This window comes from Corvus brachyrhynchos, unplaced genomic scaffold (genome assembly GCF_000691975.1).
Source record: "Corvus brachyrhynchos isolate BGI_N302 unplaced genomic scaffold, ASM69197v1 scaffold94, whole genome shotgun sequence".
NCBI classification, from domain to species: Eukaryota; Metazoa; Chordata; class Aves; order Passeriformes; family Corvidae; genus Corvus; species Corvus brachyrhynchos.
Window position 1 is genome coordinate 12736918 of NW_008238330.1, and position 22651 is coordinate 12759568.

At 42.8% G+C, this 22651-nt stretch overlaps 2 protein-coding genes across 2 annotated transcripts in view; one reads left to right on the forward strand and one right to left on the reverse strand.

Moving 5' to 3' along the window:
* TRIM71 (tripartite motif containing 71) overlaps window positions 1–12655 on the forward strand; it is a 20351-nt gene extending 7696 nt beyond the window's left edge. The window contains exons 2-3 of the mRNA XM_008633928.2: window positions 1999–2133; window positions 4850–12655. Coding sequence (XP_008632150.1) covers window positions 1999–2133; window positions 4850–6301 — 1587 coding nt within the window. The 3' untranslated portion in view covers window positions 6302–12655. The remainder of the gene's footprint in view (window positions 1–1998; window positions 2134–4849) is intronic.
* A 3075-nt stretch (window positions 12656–15730) lies between these two features.
* CNOT10 (CCR4-NOT transcription complex subunit 10) overlaps window positions 15731–22651 on the reverse strand; it is a 28057-nt gene continuing 21136 nt past the window's right edge. Inside the window, exons 14-19 of the mRNA XM_008633995.1 lie at window positions 21376–21489; window positions 19886–20016; window positions 19079–19114; window positions 18850–18977; window positions 17485–17560; window positions 15731–16025 (exon numbers count right to left, since the gene is read on the reverse strand). Of these exons, the coding sequence (XP_008632217.1) occupies window positions 15871–16025; window positions 17485–17560; window positions 18850–18977; window positions 19079–19114; window positions 19886–20016; window positions 21376–21489 (640 nt within the window). The 3' untranslated portion in view covers window positions 15731–15870. The remainder of the gene's footprint in view (window positions 16026–17484; window positions 17561–18849; window positions 18978–19078; window positions 19115–19885; window positions 20017–21375; window positions 21490–22651) is intronic.

A 22651-nucleotide genomic window follows, 5' to 3' on the forward strand; every position in this document is an offset into this window, starting at 1 on the left:
TAGGGCAGGTTCTGTATTTGAATGGCAAAGAAGAGATAGAGGCACAGTATTGTTACGTTTTCCAGCTAGGTCTGAGGCTTACTGGCTTTTATGAAGCCTTAATCCATGGCCAATTGTGACTTCATGTCTGTTTCGTGAAGTGTTGCAATGAGATTTTCATTTTTTGTCAAATTCGCCTGCCAGAAACTTTGTGAGAGGGCAGGTCAGGTCAGCCTCCAGTGGGACTGGGATATGTAGGCTGTCTATGAGTTTGAAGACATTCCCTGTTAAAACTGTAGTGAAGGTGACTCTGGGAGCTCATGAAAGAGGAAGAGCTGAAAGACCTGTTCCTCTTACTGAGTCCTGGGCTGCAGGCTGGCTGTCAAGTAGCACTCCTGTTTTCCCCGACAGTTTGCAGGAGAATTCTTTGGAGCAAAGATAGAAATGTTGTCTTGTCCGATTTTTTTCGGGGTTGTCTTCAGCTTGTCTCCGGAGAGCAATCACCCAGCCAAGTTAGTCTCATTTTTCTTTCAGAAAAGGGTCTCTTATGTGACCTGAAAGAATAAGTCTAATTCAGACTAGTTGTCTTAAAATAACTTACCTGGAATGAAAATGTCCACGTAACACTATATTTAAGGTTTTATGTTTTGGCATTCCAACTGTTGGCATAAACTAGAAGCTGCTGAACTGAGAATTCAAAAATACTAACAACTATTGAGTGAAAGATGACAAAGTACTGTCTGACTTTCTAGATGATGCTGGGTCACATTGGGTAGTTAATAGATTGTTGCATCAGGTGGTTCTTAGATTGGTACATCCTCATATGTAGAATTAAACTGAGGGTATCTTCCAGAAGGTTCTGAATCTATGATAAAGCCTTTAAATTACTTTTTTGCTGACTTCAATAAGCCTGCATTTCTGAAGAAAAAAAAGTGTTTCCTAATGTTCAGAGGGAACCACTGTTTCAGTTTGTGCTAATTCCCTCTGGTCCTGTCACACGGCACCACTGGAACGACTCTGGCTCTGCCCTCTCAGTGCCCTCCCTTCAAGTATTTGTATAAATTGGTAAGAACCCCTCTTTTTTAGGCTGAATACCTTCACATGCCATCATTTTGTTCTAGAATTTTGTGACTAATAAGTTAGTCTTTTTTTAACCTCTTTGAGGTTCACAGGCTCATCTACTGGTTCACTGTATGACAAAAGTGTTGAAAAATTGTTAACCATTGCTATTGAACCTTTTCCACTGGGAACTGTGATCCTTCAGATTTGCCTGGTCTTTGTTTTTATGCCCCTTTCTGTAATATTTTGTGAAACTTGGGAGTAGTTTAGGAAGGATTTTTTGAGGAAACCATTTTTAATTTGAGGGGGGAAAAGAGACATGCTCCTTCTGTGTGCATTCTGCAGAATGCTACTACAGAATGTTTTTAAAATACTAGCATTGCAAGGTTAAAATAATTTGGTCTCTACCCAAGGTGTGAATAGCTATATGAATGCTTTTTACTGATAACCTTTTTTTTTTTGGTTTTTCTTTTAAAATTGATTAACTTTATGCGATGTTAGGGGTATTTCTGTGCAGCTCAGACACATAGACAATGCAGTCTATTTCCTACCCTGTCATTTCTTACTAGGAGCGGACCCATCACACAACAACAGTCTGAACCGTTTTGAGGGAGTAGAAAAATTGGCTTCTCTACATGTAAGAAAACAGGAGTGTGAATTTCTGTGCTAGTCTCTTGTTCACCATACTAGCTGCTTGCTGGAATTGCACAGGGAATTTAGTGCTCTGGTGTTGGTGCAAGGCACAATGAAGGTGTAAACTCCATGTAATGGATGTATGTAAACAATCCTGTCAGTTTTTAGGCTGCAATGTATAAAATGGGTGAAGGCCTAGTAAGAAACTAAGAGTTGTCACTTCATGCCTTCACCTGAAGGTGTAGTGAAATGTAAGCAGCAGTCCTCTGATGCATTTTTAATTGGTTTGGTCGAGCCTGAAGTGTGTTTGTCTGTTTTTCTCCCTAGCTGAGTATTGAACAGGCCCAGGCTGTGGCAGAGCAAGTTGAGATGAAAGCGAAGGTGGTGCAGTCTGAAGTCAAAGTAGTGACCACTAGACATAAGAAGGCCTTGGAAGAGCGGGAGTGTGAGCTGCTCTGGAAGGTATGCACCCTTACATTTGTGGTTTGTGCTGCTGACAAGTGATTTTCAAACTGAAAAAATACTTAAACTACTACACAGCCAGATTCTGATATCCAAGGAAAACTGCAGGTTTCCTTAACGGGAGCTGCTGGTGGGGTTTTTGCAGGGGCTGCTGCATCCTCAGAGCAGTGCAGCCCCACCTGTGGGCTGGGCGCTCCCCCTGCTGGCCCAGCAGCTGCCCTGAGAGGAGATCTGCTCCATAAACAATGTCTTCAAAATATCTTTAATGTGCTGCTCTAGAATCAGGTGCATAGTATAATCAGTTTCCCGATCTGCTTCTCATAAAGGACAGGAGCAAAGCTGTATATCCCATCCATTTTTTTTTTTTTTTAGAAAGACTAGCAGAAATTCTGTGAGACCAATTTCATTGTCCCCATCCCTAAAAACCTTTACTCTCAATCAAGGTAGCATCCTCCCTCTAATTATTTTTTTGGAACTAGTACAAGAAAAGAGTACTCTCCAGCAAGAATATCTGCACAATCCTGAACTGATGGGCTCGTTTCAGCCAAAATGCGTGTGTGGTATTTTGAGAGGAGGAAAGGAAGTAACAGGCAAGTTTCTTATTCCAGAAAAGTAACTTAATGGTCATGGCTTTTCTCTGCTTGTTTAGCACAGATTAGTTTGGATTGGCTGTTTGCATCCCTCTTGTAGAATTGAACAGGAACACACTCTCAGCTGTAGGATTAGGACTTTTAGATCACCAAGTCAAGCTGACTTGTCCGATGACCCCATGACTGCTATAGTGCTAAAAGGGAGCAATAATGTTTGGTCAAGATGGGAAAGGTTTATGAGTAAACCGAGACTGCTCCTATAACAAGCAGTGGCACCAGAGAGTGCAGCTGGAAACCAGGTGCTGTGTGGCTGCTGCCTGTACTGCAGAGCTGGGCAGGATGGCACATACGTGTGCTTGGCAAGGCACAGGCTGCCAAGAAGCAGTGCCATTCTGCTAGGGCGTTTCTCCCCTCTTCTCCAGCAACATGAATTGGAACAGTAATTTCCTGGTTTAATATCTGTTGCCAGCAAAATGACCACTCTGGTAGAGGTTTATTGTATAGAACTGCTCTAGCTACAGTGAGACTCATCCCCTGCAAGAGAAGCTTTGTTTTCTTTTGTAAGTGTCACTAACAAGATTAAAAATGCATTTTATATAGTTAGTGTACTCTGAAGGCTGCTTTTTCTGAGGTTTTGGATCAAGGGAGATGAGTTCACTTTTCACTGTTAACCTTCCCCAGGAAGCTTGGCAGCTTTCTCTTTTAAGGTATTCCTAGTACAGGAGGAGTAAGAGCTGCCCCTAAGCTCTTTTTATCCCATGGTGCTGTACAAATGCACTTTTTGGGAATATCTGCACTGAGAGCAAGTTCTCTTTAAGTTAGAAAACATTATTTTAAGAAGAAAATATGGTGATAAATTATTTTAGCAAAACAGAGTCGAACAAGCTCTTGGATCAAGTATGCTATAATAAACAATTTTTTTATACTAGAGCTGAGTCTTGAACAAGCTCTTGGATCAAGTATGCTAATAAACAATTTTTTTATACTAGAGCTGAGTCTAAGGATTAAGCTGAGACCTAAGATCAATTTGTCTTGGACATCTATTGGAAGAAGCATCTCCAATTCTTTTTTTACAGTTTGGTAAAACCTGCATACCTGAACTTACAGCATGTTTGTACATATGTTATGTAGTCAGTGTCTAACCAAGGGGTGTTCAGACATTGAGTCTTCCTTCATTAAAATGCATTTCAGTTATTGTTCTGCAGCCAAGCAGGTATTCAGACATCAGGAAACGTCTTCGCTTTATTGTTGCAAAAGTACATGTCACATTAGTTTTACAAAGCAGGTGTCTTTGTCAGATGGTCCTAAGTGCTTTTTCACATGTAAAGGTAGACACAGGCTTATATAGATGAGTTACAAAACAACCATTTTTGCACCAATTGCAGTCCCTCAAGCAGGGACTGGCAGCAACCTTCTGTGTTATTTGAAGTGACGTTTACAAAGCATTCTGTTTTAAAGCACGAGCTCAGCATGACCGCCAGTATTTACAAGAAACTATTAAAATAATTGGACCCTAAAAATCCCTGGAGATAGATGTCTGCTATTATCCAGTCACATGAAAACAGTTCTGGCGCGAAGGGGAATGACAGGAGCCCACGTGCATTAGCTGATGCTGACTCCCAGCCTCAGCTCTGTGGGACAACAACCCACCTTCTGAAATTGGTCTCAGTTCTGGTTAGTGAAGCCTCAGCCTCTGCTCTTCTTGAGAGGCTGCAGTAACCTCTGTCTTCCCTGGGGGCTAAATGGTGGTGTGCCTGTGGATGATCTGTCAAGTACCTTGCAACTAGAAAACAGAATACCATTTGGGGAAGCAAATAATTACTAGTAAGCAAGTGATTCTTGCTTTCGAATGTCACTCTGATGCAGCAGATCTGCAGGGTAGGAATGTATGGTTTTGCCTGGAGGGTAGGAGAGACTAATAATCCTACATTTGGATAAATAATTAGTTTTCCTTGTTTCTTCTTGTCTACATCGTGGCTTTTGGATGTTTGTTCTGCAGCTGTGTGTCAACATGCCGTAGCAACTCTCCAACTGGCTTTTATGTAGAAGGGAGACTGGAGGAAATCTGTGTTCTGGTCTGTCTTTCCTGATGTAAGTGTGCTTTTCTCTCCCCCGTTTCCTACAAGGTGGAAAAGATTCGCCAAGTCAAGGCCAAGTCACTCTACTTGCAAGTTGAAAAGTTACGTCAGAACCTAAACAAGCTGGATAACACCATTAGTGCTGTACAGCAGGTCCTGGAGGAGGGTCGTACCATGGATATTCTTCTGGCTCGGGACCGCATGCTGGCTCAGGTGCAGGAGCTGAAGAACGTCAGAGGCCTTCTCCAGCCACAGGAAGATGACAGGATCATGTTCACCCCTCCTGACCAGGCATTGTATATGGCCATTAAATCTATGGGCTTTGTCAGCAGTGGGGCTTTTGCTCCCTTGACCAAAGCCACGGGGGAAGGTCTCAAGCGTGCGCTGCAGGGCAAGGTGGCCTCTTTCACCGTGATCGGCTACGACCACGACGGGGAGCCTCGCCTTTCAGGGGGTGACATGATCTCTGCAGTGGTCATGGGCCCAGATGGAAACCTTTTCGGGGCAGACGTCAGCGATCAGCAGAACGGAACCTACCTGGTCAGCTACCGTCCCCAGCTGGAGGGAGAGCACCTGGTGTCCGTGATGATGTGCAACCAACACATTGAGAACAGCCCCTTCAAAGTGGTGGTGAAGTCTGGGCGCAGCTACATCGGCATCGGGCTGCCGGGGCTGTCCTTCGGCAGTGAGGGAGACAGCGACGGCAAGCTCTGCCGCCCCTGGGGGGTCAGTGTCGACAAAGAGGGCTACATCATTGTCGCCGACCGCAGTAACAACCGCATCCAGGTGTTCAAGCCATGCGGGACCTTCCATCACAAGTTTGGCACGCTGGGCTCCCGGCCGGGCCAGTTCGATCGCCCTGCCGGTGTGGCCTGTGACATTTCGCGTAGGATTGTCGTGGCCGACAAGGACAATCATCGCATCCAGATCTTCACGTTTGAGGGGCAGTTCATTCTGAAGTTTGGGGAGAAAGGAACAAAGAACGGGCAATTCAATTATCCATGGGATGTGGCTGTCAACGCAGAGGGCAAGATCCTGGTCTCTGACACGAGGAACCATCGTGTTCAGTTGTTTGGGCCCGACGGTGTGTTCCTTAACAAGTATGGCTTCGAAGGGGCACTCTGGAAGCACTTTGATTCCCCCAGAGGTGTGACATTCAATCATGAGGGCCACTTGGTAGTGACGGACTTCAACAACCATCGCCTCCTGGTCATACATCCAGATTGCCAGTCAGCACGCTTCCTGGGCTCCGAGGGCACCGGGAACGGCCAGTTCCTGCGCCCGCAGGGAGTGGCCGTGGATCAGGAAGGGCGCATCATTGTGGCCGACTCCAGGAACCACCGGGTGCAGATATTTGAGTCCAATGGTAGCTTTTTATGCAAATTTGGCACTCAGGGAAGCGGCTTTGGTCAGATGGACCGTCCTTCAGGTATAGCTGTCACCCCTGATGGCATGATTGTTGTGGTCGACTTTGGAAACAATCGAATTCTCGTCTTCTAATCTGTGTTTGAATTAGGAAGAAACTGTCTCAGGGAAATTCTTCTAAGAGAAAATGAAAAAAATACAACGTTAATTCAAACCTACCTCATCTTTAATTTTTTTACAGATGAATGTACTTACCTTTTCTGCAGGGAGTGAGCCTGTAAAATTGAATTCTATCTACCTCATTGTCCTCCCTTCCCTCCCCGGTTTCTTGCCCCCTCCCCATCCCCACATACTCATAGTTCAGAACGTTTTACCTCTTTCCCCCCGATGGGGTTTCATGCACAAACAAGTGTTGCTGTGCACATTAGGTGGTTTGTGTGGTGAGTTCTGTTAGACTAAGCCAGGAAAGGCGCTATGTAACTTTTTAAGTGGAGAAAATGGTAGTAGGTGTTTGTAGAGAATTTGTGTTCTTGACCATTCTGCAGTTCTGTGGGTGGGGACATGGGAGGGAGGGACATTTGTTGTTGGTTTGGTTTTTTTGTTGTTTTTGGTTTGTTTTTTTTTTTTTTATTGCTGCTGCAGCAGAGAACTTTTTCCCGTTCTCCTTTTTATACCTCAGTGTGTTTGATTTACTGGCGAGCACAGCATCTTGTTCCCAGACAACTTTGAACGTTTTGTGAAAGTGAGTGGAAGTCATTCACCAGGAAGAGCAAGTTTGCATCTTTTTTGGCATTTCTCTGTATTTTTTTACTAAAACACAGTAATTTAACAGCACAAAGTGAAGCTGATGAAAATGCACAAAAATTCTTTTAAGTTTAAACCAAATTGTTCGTTTTAGTGGCTTAGTGCGGTCATTGTAAAGTTAAGATAAAAAGCAAGGCTTCCTTTAATGTATCCTGTTGTTGAGAATTTCATTTTTACCCCTTTTCACCTGAAAGCTAAATTAGTTTGAAAAAAGTTACTGTTTCTTTTTATCAGTGCCCCTAATCTGGGAAACAGAGGAGGTTATAAGGAGCACTGAAACAGGGAAAATCAAGACCTTTTGATTTACTTTCTTTCTGAAATGACTAGCGTTTTTTGCCCCTCCCCGTAGAGTGACTTTAAGGGAATAACGTTTGATTTTGTTAGAACAGAAGTGGTACCTTTTTCCAAAAGTAAGAAATAAGCACAGCTTTGGAGATTCAGGGTGTGTTTTGGAGAAGTCAACAGTTGTTTTGCTTTGTTTTGGGTTTTTTTGTTTAGAGAGGATTGCAATAACTCTATCAGTGATGAGGTTTTGTTTTGGTTGTTTTTTTTTTTCATCTTCTGGCTTCCCCAAAGAGCTGGACTGAAGATTTTGAGAATGTCTTCTGTAGCTTTTAGGGTGGGTGCGGTGGGCCTGTAACTCCCTGCTGCAGGATCTCTGGCTACAGATCCAAGTGAAGAATTACCAGTACCAGCTAAAGGCAAACTGCATCGAGGTGAAACTTTGCTGCTTTTTTCCCAGGGCAGTACCAAAGAATTCTGTGTAAAATTAATGTATATGATCCTTAAAAGCTTGGAGGCAGGGGAAGTTTGCCCTTTAGGGGATATAAAAACAGGTGTTCTGAGAAGCAGAAACTTTTGGGGAGAATAGAGATCTCTTTAGCAAAACGTGACTTTGAATCCCTGGGAGGATTTGGTTTTATTCTTCGATTTCTTGCATTCCGGTTTAGCTGTTCATGCAGATATGGTCTCTACACACCTGTAGCTTCACCCTCTGGTGTTGGCAAAGGAGAATTGTTTGAAGTGGGAAACAGGGCTCTTCTGCAATGCAAAAACTCATGTGTCAGTACTCTTGGGTTTGGAAGTGCCATGGGATTTACCTTACTGTTTGCAAGAGATCTCCGAAATGTAAACATGGTCATTGTTGAAAAGTCTGAAGAGCCTTAACCATCCTCCAAGGAAAGGGTTCATCTCTCTGCCAGCCACCATGCACAAAAGTGACCTGAGGTTGAAAGGCTCTTTACAAGTTTGTGAGAAATCACAAGGTGCACTTTCCTTCTTGCTGCTTTTCCCCTCCAAGGAGTGTTAACTTTCTGGGTTTTGTAGAAATACCGATGATGTGTGCAGACAGAGAGAGCTGCCACTTTAGAGGAGGCTTAAACTAAAGGACCAGAAAGAGACAAGAAAGATTCATGAGATGGCAAAACCTCTTTCAAAAGAAGGGTGAGGAAAACCACCTAAGTTAAATGGGATAAAACAACTGTGCTCCCTTTCAGCCAAAGCCTCAAGGAAGCAGACTCTTCAAAGCAGTGTGTTTCAGTTAGGCTTAATCTTAGGATGGCATGGTTTAAAAACAGTCTTGAAAGGATAATCTTTTATACGGATGTCTGTCATTAAATTTCTGTGGCCACACAAAATGTGTATGAGAGAGCGCTAGTTTACCTTCAAGTTTTGCAAGTTCTGCCTGCATGCACGCCTCCCTTCTTGGGGGTGGCCTACAGTTGTGACAGATGTCCATGGTTGTTTTGTATTATTCAGCCCAAGAATTATTTGCAACTTGGGCTGTGAAAACTAATAGCCTGCAAGATGTAGATACCAAAGAAAATTGGTTTTAAAAGCTTTAATGTTTTGTCTGCAGTGTCCTTGCATTTATCCTATCGTATCTTAATGAAAATGGCAGGTCTCTTAATACTTTGACCAGAGTGGCTGACAGTGCTGAAGTGTCCTAGAAATGCTCTTGTGCTTAAATGCTTGTGGCGTTTGCCCTTCTCTGCAGCTAGAAGGGAGTTGTTTTTCCAGGCATTAAAAAAAAGTGAAGTGTGCAGTCAGGATTGTGTTGAACTGGAGGAACGTTTTGCCCCCCCAGCCTGCACCGTGTGGAAGGTGACAGACACTGAAGCTGCCCTTTGCTGTTTTGAATGGAGCCATTGCACAACCCCGCAGCCCAGCTCAGTCAGGAAGAGGAATGACTTGAACTCTTTTTAAGTTGCTGTCTATTTAACTCATAATTTAGTGGGATTTGCTTGCAAACTGAACCTGGAGTGTTTGACCTCGTGTTGGGGAGCTTTTTCGTTTTAAAAACACTACTATTTAGCTACCCAAAAGAATTCCTTATCTTTGTGATAAATAGTGCTAAGCACACTTGGTCTCATTGAAAAGTGGTAGTGTAGCTTATAAAATGGAGTGTTTTATATGCAATGAAAAAAGTAGTGCTAATATACAATGCCAACATCAGATGCCCCATAGGGGCCTATTAAAAAGTAATATACTTAAATGAGATTCAAACCTTGCTCTGCTTTTCCATGCATGTTCTCAGGTTAATGCCCCAGTATGACAACATGCATGCATGCAGAGAGGAAAAGCAAGGCTTGGAAGCTGGATTGCAAACCAAACAAGCATTCAGAGTAACCTTCTTAACTAGGGGAAATGGCCTGGAGAAGGGTGAAGTGAGTGTGTGCCTCTTCATTGGGGAACAGCAAATGTGGGTGACAGAGCTGTCTTCTACTAGAACTCCCAAAGGATTTTCTCTATGCTGTGTTAAACCAGTGGCTCTCTGCAAACCTTTTGCTTGACAAAATGTTATCAGCAATCAGTGTGGCTGGTTTGGGTATATAAAGCAATCTTGTCCTTTCTTAGAATTATTTAAGCAGGAATTTTAGTAGCAAGCTGAAGCAGATTCAGTACTTGATAATGCAGGTCCTTCAGATAACTCACTCCTTTTTATTTAGTACCTTTTAAATATAACTTATTTAAGGAAGTCCATAAACCTTAAACTTTTAAAGAAAGCAAGGGAAGGAAGATAACACCTGAAAACTAATGCATGTTAGGGCCAGACATAACCAACTTGGGAGAAAGAACAAGTCACTTGGATTTGGCATTCCCTTGGAATTGAAGGAGAGTGGGCCCAGTTTGTTATGTTACAGTTAAACCAAAATTAATTTCTGAAGAGAGCAGGTTTATAGGCTCATCTTGCCATAACTTTGATAATAAGATTTATTTGTTCAGTTCTAGTTTAAAAAAATATTGTGCCAAAGTTTTGTTTATTTTTTAAAGGAGTGTAAGCCAAATGGTGCCAAAAAGGTAATAGGGTATTTTAAAGTAGAGATATTTAGACAAACAGTTTGGAACTGTATAAAAAAGGAACACTGGTACTTGCGTTAGACAAATATTGTACCTTTGGTCTCTTGGGAGTTTGAAACCGTTTGCTGTGGTACAAAATGCACAACTAGAGATGCCACTATCTTTTGCTTGAAGTTCTACCTCCATTTGCAGAAGTAAATCATCTACCTCAATTTAGCATCAGACAGGTTTGGGAAATAGCTGAGAATCTGCCTGGGGGGAGGATTCATCCTGCCTGTTGGAAAAGCATTTTAATTGAAAGAGATACTAAGTGTGTACTATGTGGTGACTGCTTGCTTTTGTTTGCTTTTGTTTTTGCTGCCTGCCTATGGAGATATTAAGCTGCCCTCACTAGAGAATCTGTAAATAAAACCAAATGTTCAGGCAAACTGGACTGAGACCTGAAATGCTTTTGAGTTTGTTCTGGTTTCACTACGAGGTATGGAAGTGTAAACTTTTGTTCAGTATTATGACACTACTGGCTGACGTGACATATTTCATGTTCATTTGCAGTGTTCTTATGTCCGTAAGACCTTTAGGTCTTCTCTCTACGAGAGAAAAACTTTTATGCATGCCTACCAATGGGTCCTGTTTGGGAAGACTGGTGTTATGATTGCTGTAAACACAATGCTATACCAAATGCTTGAAGGGAATAAGGTCCTGATTTTTTATTTTATTGACTTGGTGATTGTATTAGTAGCTTGCTTGACTCAATGGGATTTTTTCCACCATGACAAAGCAATCAAGTTCCTACTCCTGGAGGGCAGCTTAGATTCAGACACACTCAGGAGAGGCAGTTTAAAACCAGTGTCTTGGGGTTTTAGGCAAGTTTAGTAGTGACGTGCAACATACCCCCTGTTGTACCTATGGAGTAAAGTTGCAGAAGCACATTTTCAGACTACTCTATTGGGGGGAAAAAAAAATCCTTTTTCCTCCCCAGTTCATATTAAGGGGTGGCAGAAGTGGGTACAGGAGACCCCTAATAACAATAGGCTGTGTTGGGTTTGGTAAATGTTATGGTGGGAAATGTACATTGATGTCTCTAAGTGATCTTACGGGTTAACAAACCAGACTGGCATCTTTTTCCATCATTGTTCAACTAATAATGGTTCTAAAAGTGCTTTGTGTACCTGCATGGTCTTAGACCTTCTATTAATGATTGTATCAACTTACAAACTCAGGTAGATAATTTTTTTAAGCTCTTTTCATGGAGCCTTACTGACTGAATGTTAAGTGTCTGTGTACTGATGTAGTTAAGTAACTTCCTTTTGAACTACCAAACTAGTTTAAAAAAAAAAAAGTCCTTTTATAGGTTTGTAGAGTACTTTTCAGACAATGTAGTAGTTTTTCCTTCAGAGGGAGAGATGCCTGTTTCTGGGTTTTGTTTTTAGGTTTGGTTGGTTGTTTGTTTTTTGTTTTTTTTTTTCCCTAAAATGACTAGGAGTTTTTTAACTAGTTTGTAAGGTTTGCTTAGTCACCTGAGTTGGTGGGGGTTTCTTACATCTGTGACTCTTGTTTGTACTGTGCATTACCTGTCATGCCCTGCTCACTTCGTGCACAGGTCCTTGGAGGAGCTGAGGGTGTTGAACACTTGCCTGAGATTTAACTCAAATAGAAATTGCAAGCCTGGAACAAAATGAGGCTCAGCCCCATGAAACCAATGTCAAACATGCTTTTTTTTTCTCTCCCCCCCATTTAATTGGCTGTAGATGTATGCCCCATCTTACAAAATTTTAACTACTGATTTATAAGTGGCATTGCCTTGGTGCAAGTTTGCATTGGGATCCAGGCTGATCTTGTCATTCTTTGGATGTTGGGCATCTTGAGTTGATTTGGTTTTTTGGTTTCCTCTTCTGTTATTTCTTTTCTACTTTAGTTGACTAATCATGCTGCTCTCCTAACAATAATAAAGTATCTCAGGAGGACAGACAGTGCTCTGCTTTTAATGAGCCGCTCAGAGCTTTTGTATCTAATTGAAAATGAGCCAGGCTGTGACAAGAATTGCCATGCTCCAAAAAGGGCATCACATTTCTACTTGGACAAAAAGTGATATAATTTTTACTTGTCAGATGTTGAGTACTGCAGAGAAGAAAGCATGACAGGTTATGTGCAAACTTTTACATAGAATAAGTGAAAAAAATGTTAGAACCCTTGTGTTAATGGAGGCTTCTGAATGTATCTTTGAATGTGGTCCATAGGGAAGGCTGAAGGATGTAGCAAGGAGACGATGTATCAGCTACTGGCAGCCTTAAAACAAAGTCAGTGTCTCTCTGGACTTTAAAATGTTCCTATGCAGTTTATTTTATTTTTGTTTAATCAAATAAATGTGAGGTTTTTTCATGGCAACTCTGTGTGTGTGTGTGTGTTTCTGTACTACCCAGAAAAAGTCTTCTCTTCTATGAGGATGCAAAAAAGAAAAAGCCCCTCTTCATTGTCTGTGCTGTTAGAAAAAATTGCTCATTGTCATGGCTGGAGGAAAGAGTTGTGATATTGAACTCACTGTTTCAAACGCCATGCTTTTTTTCCAGTATTTTGCCAGAAAGTTTCTGGTTTAACTTTTTCAGGTCCATTTCTAGGTTTCCATTCCTTCACCTTGGCAACTGAAAGAATGCTTCTTCTGCATGGCAGTGTAAAGCAAAGCCACCAGAACATTCAGTAGGTGTCTCTGGCATCTTACAGGGCAGGCTGTCAACAAAAGCTGGGTGAGTGGAAAGCTGTCCTCTTTCTTCACTACCTTGGAAAATGTTTAAAAAGAAATGGTGAGCATAGGAAGATGCTCTTTAAGGAAGGTTTGAGAATTAAAGCCGCTGACTGAATTCCCAGTATGGGTAGCAGTGGAGGTGGATTCCAGGTTCTGGAAGTGCTGGCTGCTTTAGCTTTTCAAAGCCAAGATTCCTTCTGGGCCTTTACAGCTGTAGGGCTCTCAGCACCATGCTGTGCTCTATTCATCAAAATCCTTCACCAGGCCATTGCTTTCTTCCTGCTGGAGCAGCTGGCAGCAGGTCAGCAGTACAGAGCTCATTTCAAGTGGGAGGGAGGGAGAGAGAGAGAAGGCCCTGTGGAGGTGGGGACAAAGGCTGCCCAGGTGACCTTGTCCAGCTTCCTCTATTACTCTATATTCCCTTGGCTCCTGTGTGCCCTCTTCCTGAAGACAGCAGGAACCCAGCAGCTCACTGAACACCAGGAGCTGGCTTAGGACGCTGCTGAATGAGTGCTGTTCTTGCACCCAGGGCCATGGGCGGAGCTAAAGGCTCTGAGGAGAGAGAACAGCAGTGGTGCAGGACCATGGTGTAGGAACAGTGCTGAGGTAGCGACAAGGCTTATGGTGGGTGGTGGGGGAAAAAAGGGAATGCACCCTCTTTTTCCTGCTGTGGGAATATGAGCCAGTGCATGGCTGCAGAGGAAGATCCTGGAGGTAAGGGGAGAGTGAGGGGATAGGGACAGGCGCCCTTTCCTTCAGGAAGTGGCCCAAACCAAACTGATAAGCATTATTGCATTTACTAACTTAGCCCACTGCTGAGCCTGGGCTGCTCATGCTCCCCCTTTTTCCATCAAAGGACAGTTCACAGTTTTACTTGACCTTCACTTCTTTCTTAACAGAGACTAAAAGCAACTGAGGGAAAAGGGACTGGAGGGAGAAGCCAGGTCCTTGGCTGCTGCCTCCCTTGATGTGTTTTGATACTTATTTTTTCTTTTCTGTTAATAGTGAACGATGGAAGCTGAAAGCCGTCATCAGCACTCATCCATCCCTCTGTGCGAGACAGCGCCACGGGCAGGGGGGAAGCGGCAGAGCTGCTGTGGGGGCTGAGCCGCCCCGGGGCACAGGAGCAGGCAGGGGCAGGGAGAGCTGGGGCCGAAGGCTGCGGCTCACGTGCAAATGCGGCTGCGATAAGATGTGCCTTATCTGGGAAACAACTGCATCCGTCATCGAGCCCGGGCACGGCGAGAGCATCTTTTGCATGTGAATGCCCCGCATTCCTGGGGGGGCGGGGAAGGGCGGGGAGGAATCTTCTCTATTCAGGGCCCGGGACCACACAGGGAGCATCTCGAACCTTTTGCATTTAATCAGTCAATCTACTTTGACGTAACGGATGTATCCGCTCCCTTTCTTCCGTCTTTCAGAAAGGTGATGGCTACCTACTTTTTCCTGATACGTTTTTTTATTCCTAATGTTTCTAAACTGTTTGCCCCTACCTGAGGCCAGGGGTGCATTGCACCTCCTGCAGTGATAGAAAAGTTCCTGGAAAAGGCAGCTACGGGGTTGTTATTCTGAAAGGACTGAAAAGCAGTGCAGGCAGTTACCTGACACGAGGGAGAGTGCAGGTCTCAAGCTTGCTGCTGGACTGCTTCCTGCTGGAGACACACTCCACAACTCGCACTTTAATACACTTGCTGTTGTTTCTGTCCGCTGGTTTCTGCAAGATGGCAGAGACAAACCCAGGGCTGTCCTGCTGCCGCCTTCTCCTGGACACTGCATTACCTCAAGCTCACGTTACTGCGAGCAGAGGCTGCAGGCCCCACAGCCCAGTGCTGCTTGGAAAAGTGACCTTGGTGCTGGCTGGAGGCAAAGTACAACAGCAGCAGCACAGGGAGATAAGGTGGAAGCTCAGCTCTGTGCTGGAGATTATTAGGATAGCTGAAACGGCACAAAACAGCCCTGGAGGGACTGTGAGGAGAAGTGCTGGGCTCCTTGCTGGGCTCCAATTATCTTATGCCTGCATTAAGTCCCAAGGTAGGATGGCCCCTCCCCTCCTGTGCTCCCACCAAGTAACCCAGAGGAGGGTCCTTCATTATGCTGCCATCTTCGTTTGAGTAAAAGGTAGAATTTTTTTTTGAAAGAAAGTATTCCTCTACAGTGGAAACTAGATTTAAAAACTGCCAAAACCCAACCAAAAAAAAAAAAAAAAAAAAAGGAAAAAGCTCCCACCAAAAACACCCCATACCTAACAACAACAAAATGAACAAACAAAAAAAATAACCCACACACAAAAAAACCCCCAAGAAACCAAAAGCAATGAAACAAAAAAACCAAGTAACACAAACAAACCCCAAACAAAAAAAAGCCAAAACAAACCCCAACTTTTTCCTTATAGCCAGGCACACACTTCCACTGTACCTGCACCATTACATGTTTCTGCTGGGCAAAGGAAAACCAGGGAGAGGAAAAAAAAAACCCAAACCAAACTAAAAGGCCAACAGAAACAGGTTCCCTCTTCTTTGAGGAAGAGCATGGCTCATATGTGTCAAAACAGCAGCCAACAGCATAGTTCAGCTGCTATTTCAGCAGGGATTTAGGTCAGGATTCAAAAAGAGCTGAATTACACACTTGGATAGACCTTTTTTTTTGGTAAATAAACTACCACTCCCATTCAAAGCAGCTACCAACCTCCCATCATTCATGAAATAACCTTTACAAACAAGTTTTTGGTTTACATCTTTTATTAAAAATTTACATAAACAAACACACTCCAGCAATTTGGGTATTCAGGTGTCCTAGGTTAAAAAAATATACAAAATCCCAAGCCCTCATGATCAGGGCAGCAGCAGGTTAAAGCACAACCTCACTTCCTTTGAACAGTGGTGAAAGCTGGCATCTGAATGGGCTGGAGTGAGTGGACTGGCTGGAAAACAGGCTTTTTCCGCATGTCAGAGAGTGTTTTCACAGAAGGGAGCAGCTGGTTCCTCTTGATGATCTGCAATGCCAGCTGCGTGTTACCTACAAGACAAGTTTCCATTAAAAAACCCAAAATACCATTTTATAACACATGAATTACTGTTCAGGGACAGAGCTGATGAGCCAGCCCTGGGCCCAGGCCAGGTACAGCAGCAGTCCTTCTTCTCTACTGAAATGCTGACATGGCCAGGAAAAGCAGTAGACAACAGTAAATTTGAAGAAAATAGTTTTGATTGAGTCCACCTATCCTTAACTGAAGACCTCACGCTTTTACCTCAGAGCTGGAAGATGCCAAAGCACCTTCTAATTTCCCAAAGGACACCTCTTCTCTCTCCCAGCTGCACAGCGAGGCTCTAGCTCTCACACAAAATGCCCTCACACTGTGACATTGCAGGCAGAAATGCAAATGCCAAGGGGACAAAACATGTTTTTAAAAGAAATATGATTTTCAACCGTATGTATGGCCCATCAAATAACCACCAATATAAATGGAAAACTTACTCTTCATTAAAAATTAAACTTGTAAAATTACAGGAGAAAAGACACTGAGTTCTGAGGACAGTGTTCCTCCCTCATACTTCTTTTCCACTGAAGTTTTCATTTCAGAGGAGCTGCACCATTTTGTTGTCATTTATAGAACAAAAAATGTCTTTAGCCTCTTTCCATTATATACTTGGAAGGAGGTGAGGGATGTAAATCCCACTTCCTACTCTCTTCTGCTCTGTACATCGTTGTTGCGGAAATAAAGGTTCCCAAAATTCTAATTTAGAGACATCTTTGTAAGAAAAGCTTTACAGAAGTCTCAATTCCAAATGCAAATGCTCAAATCCTCTGCCTGCCTGCAATGCAACATCACTGAAGGGGAACAGGCACACAGAACATTTCACAACACTTGGATATTAAGTGCCCCTCAAGGGGCACAGGTCCACAACCGAGACAGCTTCAACCAGCAGCTGCACGAGGTCTGCTCACACTGCAGAATTCAAGTGCAACTTTTCCAGTTTCCCATTATGCAGAGCTTTTCCCTCATACAAACACAGTGAACCTTCAAAAGGAAGCATTTTGGAAGAGACAGTTATCATTATTACAAGCTTTGCTGCCATACTTGCTACACAGGCCTTGACAAGGCTTCTTTGGGAAACCTGGATTGTGGTTGCCTTTTAATGGAGAAAGCTTTCCAAACCCTCTTTTTAGTATAAACCTCATCAAGGGTTTCACTGAGCCTATCTGAGACCACTGACTTCTGCACAAAGTATAGAAAACTTCAGCTCAGGAAATGAGTGTTTAGGAAGTCTGGAGTGTGTGAGAACAGGATGGCAATAAACTATGGAAGTGAAGGTGCACATGCATGGATCCACAGCAGTGTAAAATGGAGGCGAGGCAGGGCCTAAAGGGTGTCATTCAAAATACTGGCACAACTCTATATGGAGTAGGAATGATGACTACTGCCCTCCTCCCTTTGTATCCCAAATTTAGGTTGATGGAACATTTCCCAACTTACCATTCTGTAATTCAAGATACACAGCCAGCAGGATGGCCTCTGGAGGGATCTCTTTGGGGTGGATCAGTGAAGCAGCCTTATTGAAAAAGAAGATGGTGGGGAGGAAAAAGTGCTTAAGAGAAAGATCCGGCACAAACAAAGTGCCCCTTGACAAGATTGCTACCACCATCTCAGGTAATAAAACTAACAATTCATTAACTAAGATCACATTTTTTCAAACTAATACACTCCATCAGGTTTAAGCATGCAAGGAGAGACTACAAGATTCTCTAAATAGCAAGATTGTTTCACACTAATTAGCAGGACCATCTGCTGTGTGCTTGTGTTCATATGGATCTGTAATTCTTGGGCCAGACTAGTGTGGTTTCCTGGTGAGGTGACAGGTAAAGGTAACCTCCACTGCTCCAAAGTTCAGCATCAAAGTTAACAACAATCATTCATTAGTTTTCCATATACAACCATTTTTCAGCTATGAAGTCAATGAATTTATTGTAGATGCAGAGCCCCACTATATTTTACATCCATGGCTGGCCTTGGACTCCTTTGGGCTTTACACAGGTGTTACAGAGCCCAAGCACAGACACCTGCCTCATCATAAGAAGCCTCAGGAAGAAAAAGAACCAGACAACTGCCCTAAGTAGCTGAGAGCCTCAAGGATTTGAATCTGTTCACATGCACAACTACTGTGAAATAATTTGGAAGCTGCTGTTTCAGTTGGTAGCTCAACAATGCATCCAAGTAGAATTTGGAAGCTGCTGTTTTCAGTTGGTAGCTCAACAATGCATCCAAGTAGTCTTCCTGACAGACAGGAATGGCTGCAAAAAGAAACATCATGACTGAAAGAGACAGGTCCCAGACATGAGAAGGACCAATTGATGTGACACAGGCTAAGTGGAGACAGCATTTCAAAAGCAGTACTTGAGAATTCTTGGGACAAAAGGCAGACAAGGAACAGAACTGCAGTTTGTTCTCACAGCTCTAAAGACAATAGTTCTGATGGTGAGTTATTAAATGACTAGGGAAAAAGCCTTCTCTGAAATATAACAATTACTACTAGACCATTAAAAAGACCACAAAAAAACCCAAATAAACCAGCAAACTTAGAAAATATGAAAAGGCTTCCTTAGTCACCTTCCACTGTTCTGACATGACCTAAGGAAAAGAAAATGCGGCATATAGTGGTACTGAACTTTTTACACAAGCAAGAAATTTGGAATTCTTCATTTTGTTTCTAATAGAGACTGCAAATAAGGAGTCTGTAAATAAACTTGGGCTGTGAAATCACCAGAATTTGCTGTGATCTAAATGGCACTTTTAAGGAAGTACATTTCTCCCTAAAGGTGCCTTGAGATTTGTTTTTCATACCTGATGAAGACACTTTCGAGCTTTGTCATATTCACTCCTCAAGCAGTAAGCACTTCCAAGGTTAAATAACATCATTGTTCGTGCAGACGTGACCGAACTGGGGTAACACTGTGGTGTCTGCTTGCCAGCTGCAATGAAAAAAAAGTAAAAATCTTTTTTCTCTTACACTTCTATTCCAACTGGCCAAGTAAGTTCTTGTACTCTGCTGAATACAGTGGTTGGTACTTACAAGACTCCATTGCCTCATTCTCTCCTTTGTCAGACCCTGCAAAGAAAAAAAATACCAAAAACAAACCCTGTCATATTCTGTGACCTTTTTTAAAGGTTATTACAAAAATAATACAAAGATACAAATTTTCTGCTTTCTTCATGGTCTGACATTAAAGAGGGAAAACAGATCAGTTTGCTCAAGAGTTTATGTCATTTAAGACTTCCTATCTTCAAGTGTTGTGCTTTTAGATTTGCAGATGAGTATAGGGAAGTTAAACTGCAGACATGTCACTGGAATCAGAGCTCTGTAGACTTCACTATACAGATGGGTTCTGAAGTACTTTCCTCTTACAGAATACACACTCTTGCCAAGAAGACTAAGATACAGATTAACTAAGTTCTCCCCAGTCCTGTATCACACTAAGGTGGATTCCAAAGCAAAGCCTGGTTTAAAGACCAAAAAGGTGAAAGAGATGGTATGAAACCCAAACTTAACCATAATAGCACATTTAACAAAAGCAGCTTTCCAAAGTTTCCTTCAAACAAGTCAGAATACCACAATATACAGTCCTATTGATGCTACAGAATTAACCATTTCAGAGGAATGACAAACAGGGAAAAGACACACAAAACACAAAGTAGGAACTGAAGCCAGGAAAATAAAAACACAACAACAAACCCACAAACAACACTCTCCCCCACCCTGCAATAACCTACAGGTCTTAAAACAAAATGTCTTAATCATCATTATATTTGTGTCTAGAAAGTTACAGCAGGAAGGCAGCTGAAAGCATAACCAGTTATAATGAAGTGTGGATGCATTAACCTTGATCCTGCTCATTTGAAGAGATCCCAAGGGAAACATCAGTGACATTCTCAGGGTTCAAGTGAGTGATGGCATCAGATATTCTGTCTAGAGAGATGAGAGCTTCTGCTGCATACAAATGCCCGAGAAACCTACAACAGCGAAGGGTTAGGGTACAAATGTCAGCACAGCAATCCCCACAGTTTGTTATGTGAGTCAAGCAATGCAGTTTTTAATGTGAGCACATGGGAACTATTACTGGGAACACTTGCATGGAAATTAACTTGCTCATAAGGTATTGTCATAATACCCAGTTCTACCATTTACTGCTTTTAGGCACCAAAGTTATTAAAAAAAACAACACCTGAATAATGACAATTCATCCATGCACAGGAATTACCATTCCACAGTGAAAGTACCTTGGTGTGGCTTTATTCACAGAATTAAGAAAAGCTACCCCAGAATATTAATATATCTACAACTTAAAGTGTTACATGACTTTACATTCAATAAAAATGTATTTTCCTGGGACCAAGATACACACCTCTTTGTCTTTGCAAAAAACCTGTCATTTAGCATTTCCTTCATTACATAATGGTAACACAAAATTATGTGTTACCTTGCAAACTCCTCAAAGATCCTGCTAATACAGTGACTGTGCAAAAGCATGAGCTCCTGCAGTAGTGTCAAGAACAGGAGCCAAAGAATTTAATTGGCATGGACCAGTTTAGAGCATGGTGCCAGCATATAAAAATAAGCATGAGTTACCTTTGCTTTCCACAAGTACATTACCAGTTTTGAAAACTGTTAGTACTGTAAAAACCTCTGCTATATTTTATCCTGTGTGTTAAATGCACAAAGTCAGAAGGATGGGGCTAAAGTTGCCTTTTTTGAATTTGTAGAGCTGTATGAGAACTGGGGGGTAGAAAAAGAATGCACTTTGAATATCCTTCAAAAAAGTACAGTGCCAAATGAGAGGTGAACAAGAGAAACTGAAGAATGGAACCTATATAAGCAGCAGTCGCAGCTGAAGTGACAAGTCCTGCACACACAAGATCTGGTACCCTGAGTGACTGAGCAAACCTTCCCCTCTGAGGCTGTAGTTTCATAAGTGACCTTTCAGCAGCGTGGGTTTGGGCTGATGTTGGCTACCCACAGCTGCACATCCCTGCCCCTTGTGCTGGGCCAACACAAGCACATGCAACCCTACAGTGAATCACAAGAGAGACCTAATGGTCCTGCTGCTGCATGGGACCCAGAGCTGGAGAAACAGCAACAGAAGCAGCAATAGATTCCAAATTATGTGGTATTCGTGCACAAAGGAGGGAATTCATGTTCCTGCGTGTCAATGGACACTTAGTCAGGGCTTCAACAAGAACAGGAGCAGGCCAAGCAATTCTTTGCATCAGATACAGAATTGGCAAGCAACTACAGACACTGGAAGTTTCAACTCAGAACTCTCCAGCAAAAAAACAGGGCTGAGGGAGAAGAAATGACCCCACCAGACTTACTTAAGAGACCCTGACAGCTTTGGTTGCTGTAGAAGTTTATCTGCATGATTCAATGCCATAAGATTATCCCCCAAAGCCAGAGCCACATAAGCACTGCACGCAAGGATCGAGCACCTGGAAGGAAACAGACAAAAAAAAAGGGGAGGGGGAGAAGCCATTATGTTAAATGGAGAATTCTGTGATTCCAAATACACTTGTTAAATTTTCTTTCTTGTTTAGTGCTAAAGAAATAAATCAAACTTTCAATAATGACTTCCCATCTAACTATGAAGTAAATGAGTTAGTGTTCATTATTTATGGGCTCAATTGTTCTACCAGTATAAACCAAGGATCACCATTGCGTGCTCAGTAAGATCTTGCAGTTTTCATCATAAATAACAGACTAAAAAAAGATGGACTTCACCATGTGTCATTTTTCTCATGGACAGTTTCCCTTTCTCACACTCTTGTTATTGGTCTTGCCTTGGACTCTCACTTGTACTCCTCTGCCCTCACCTTCTGTTGTAGAGAAGAGTAGCAGATTTCTAGATTTCTGTAAGACACAATCTACAGACACACAGTAGCTATCAATTAAGCTGTAATGTATTTCACTCTTCTATTGTACAATGTCTGCACACAGGGAGATAAACACTGGAGAATTTGGCATTTCCAGTTTTGTGTTCAGTTGAGAGCTGTAACCCTGTGCCAAGACTCTGACTGATCCATGGCATTTCGTTGCCATCACAGACTTTGCTTATCTTTCCAAAACCAGAAAATCTCTGGCAGTTCATCTAATGAAATCTGAACTACTCACATTTTCCATCTTCAAACAATAACCCCACATCAGGATGCCATCATTAGGCCAAGGTTCACACTTTGTAATAGCTCCCCCCCCTCACCAAACACTGTTCTTGGGGATATTTTCCACTTGGTAAAACATCATTCAGTGCAGGCTGCCTTGTCCTCAGGGCACAAGCCTCTGCCCATGATGCCCTGCTGTGAGCAGGACTCTGTTCTTCTCCAGGGAGGACAAGTGGATGCTCTGAGTGGGGTCACACGTTGGGAGTGATGGGAGGAGAGCCGTCAGCTCTCCCGCTGGTCGGCGGGCTATTATTGCGCCAACCTTCTGGCAACTGTCAAGCCTGCTTTCGGTCCAGCAGTAAGTCATGTAATTCATGACAGGACCTGGGGTGCCTTTATTCCCCTTTCCCAGGAGGCATGCTCCTTAATTATGCACAAGCAGGATAAGAAACTTCTCCAGTGTTTCCCCCTACCCCCCACTTCCTCTCCACCGTGC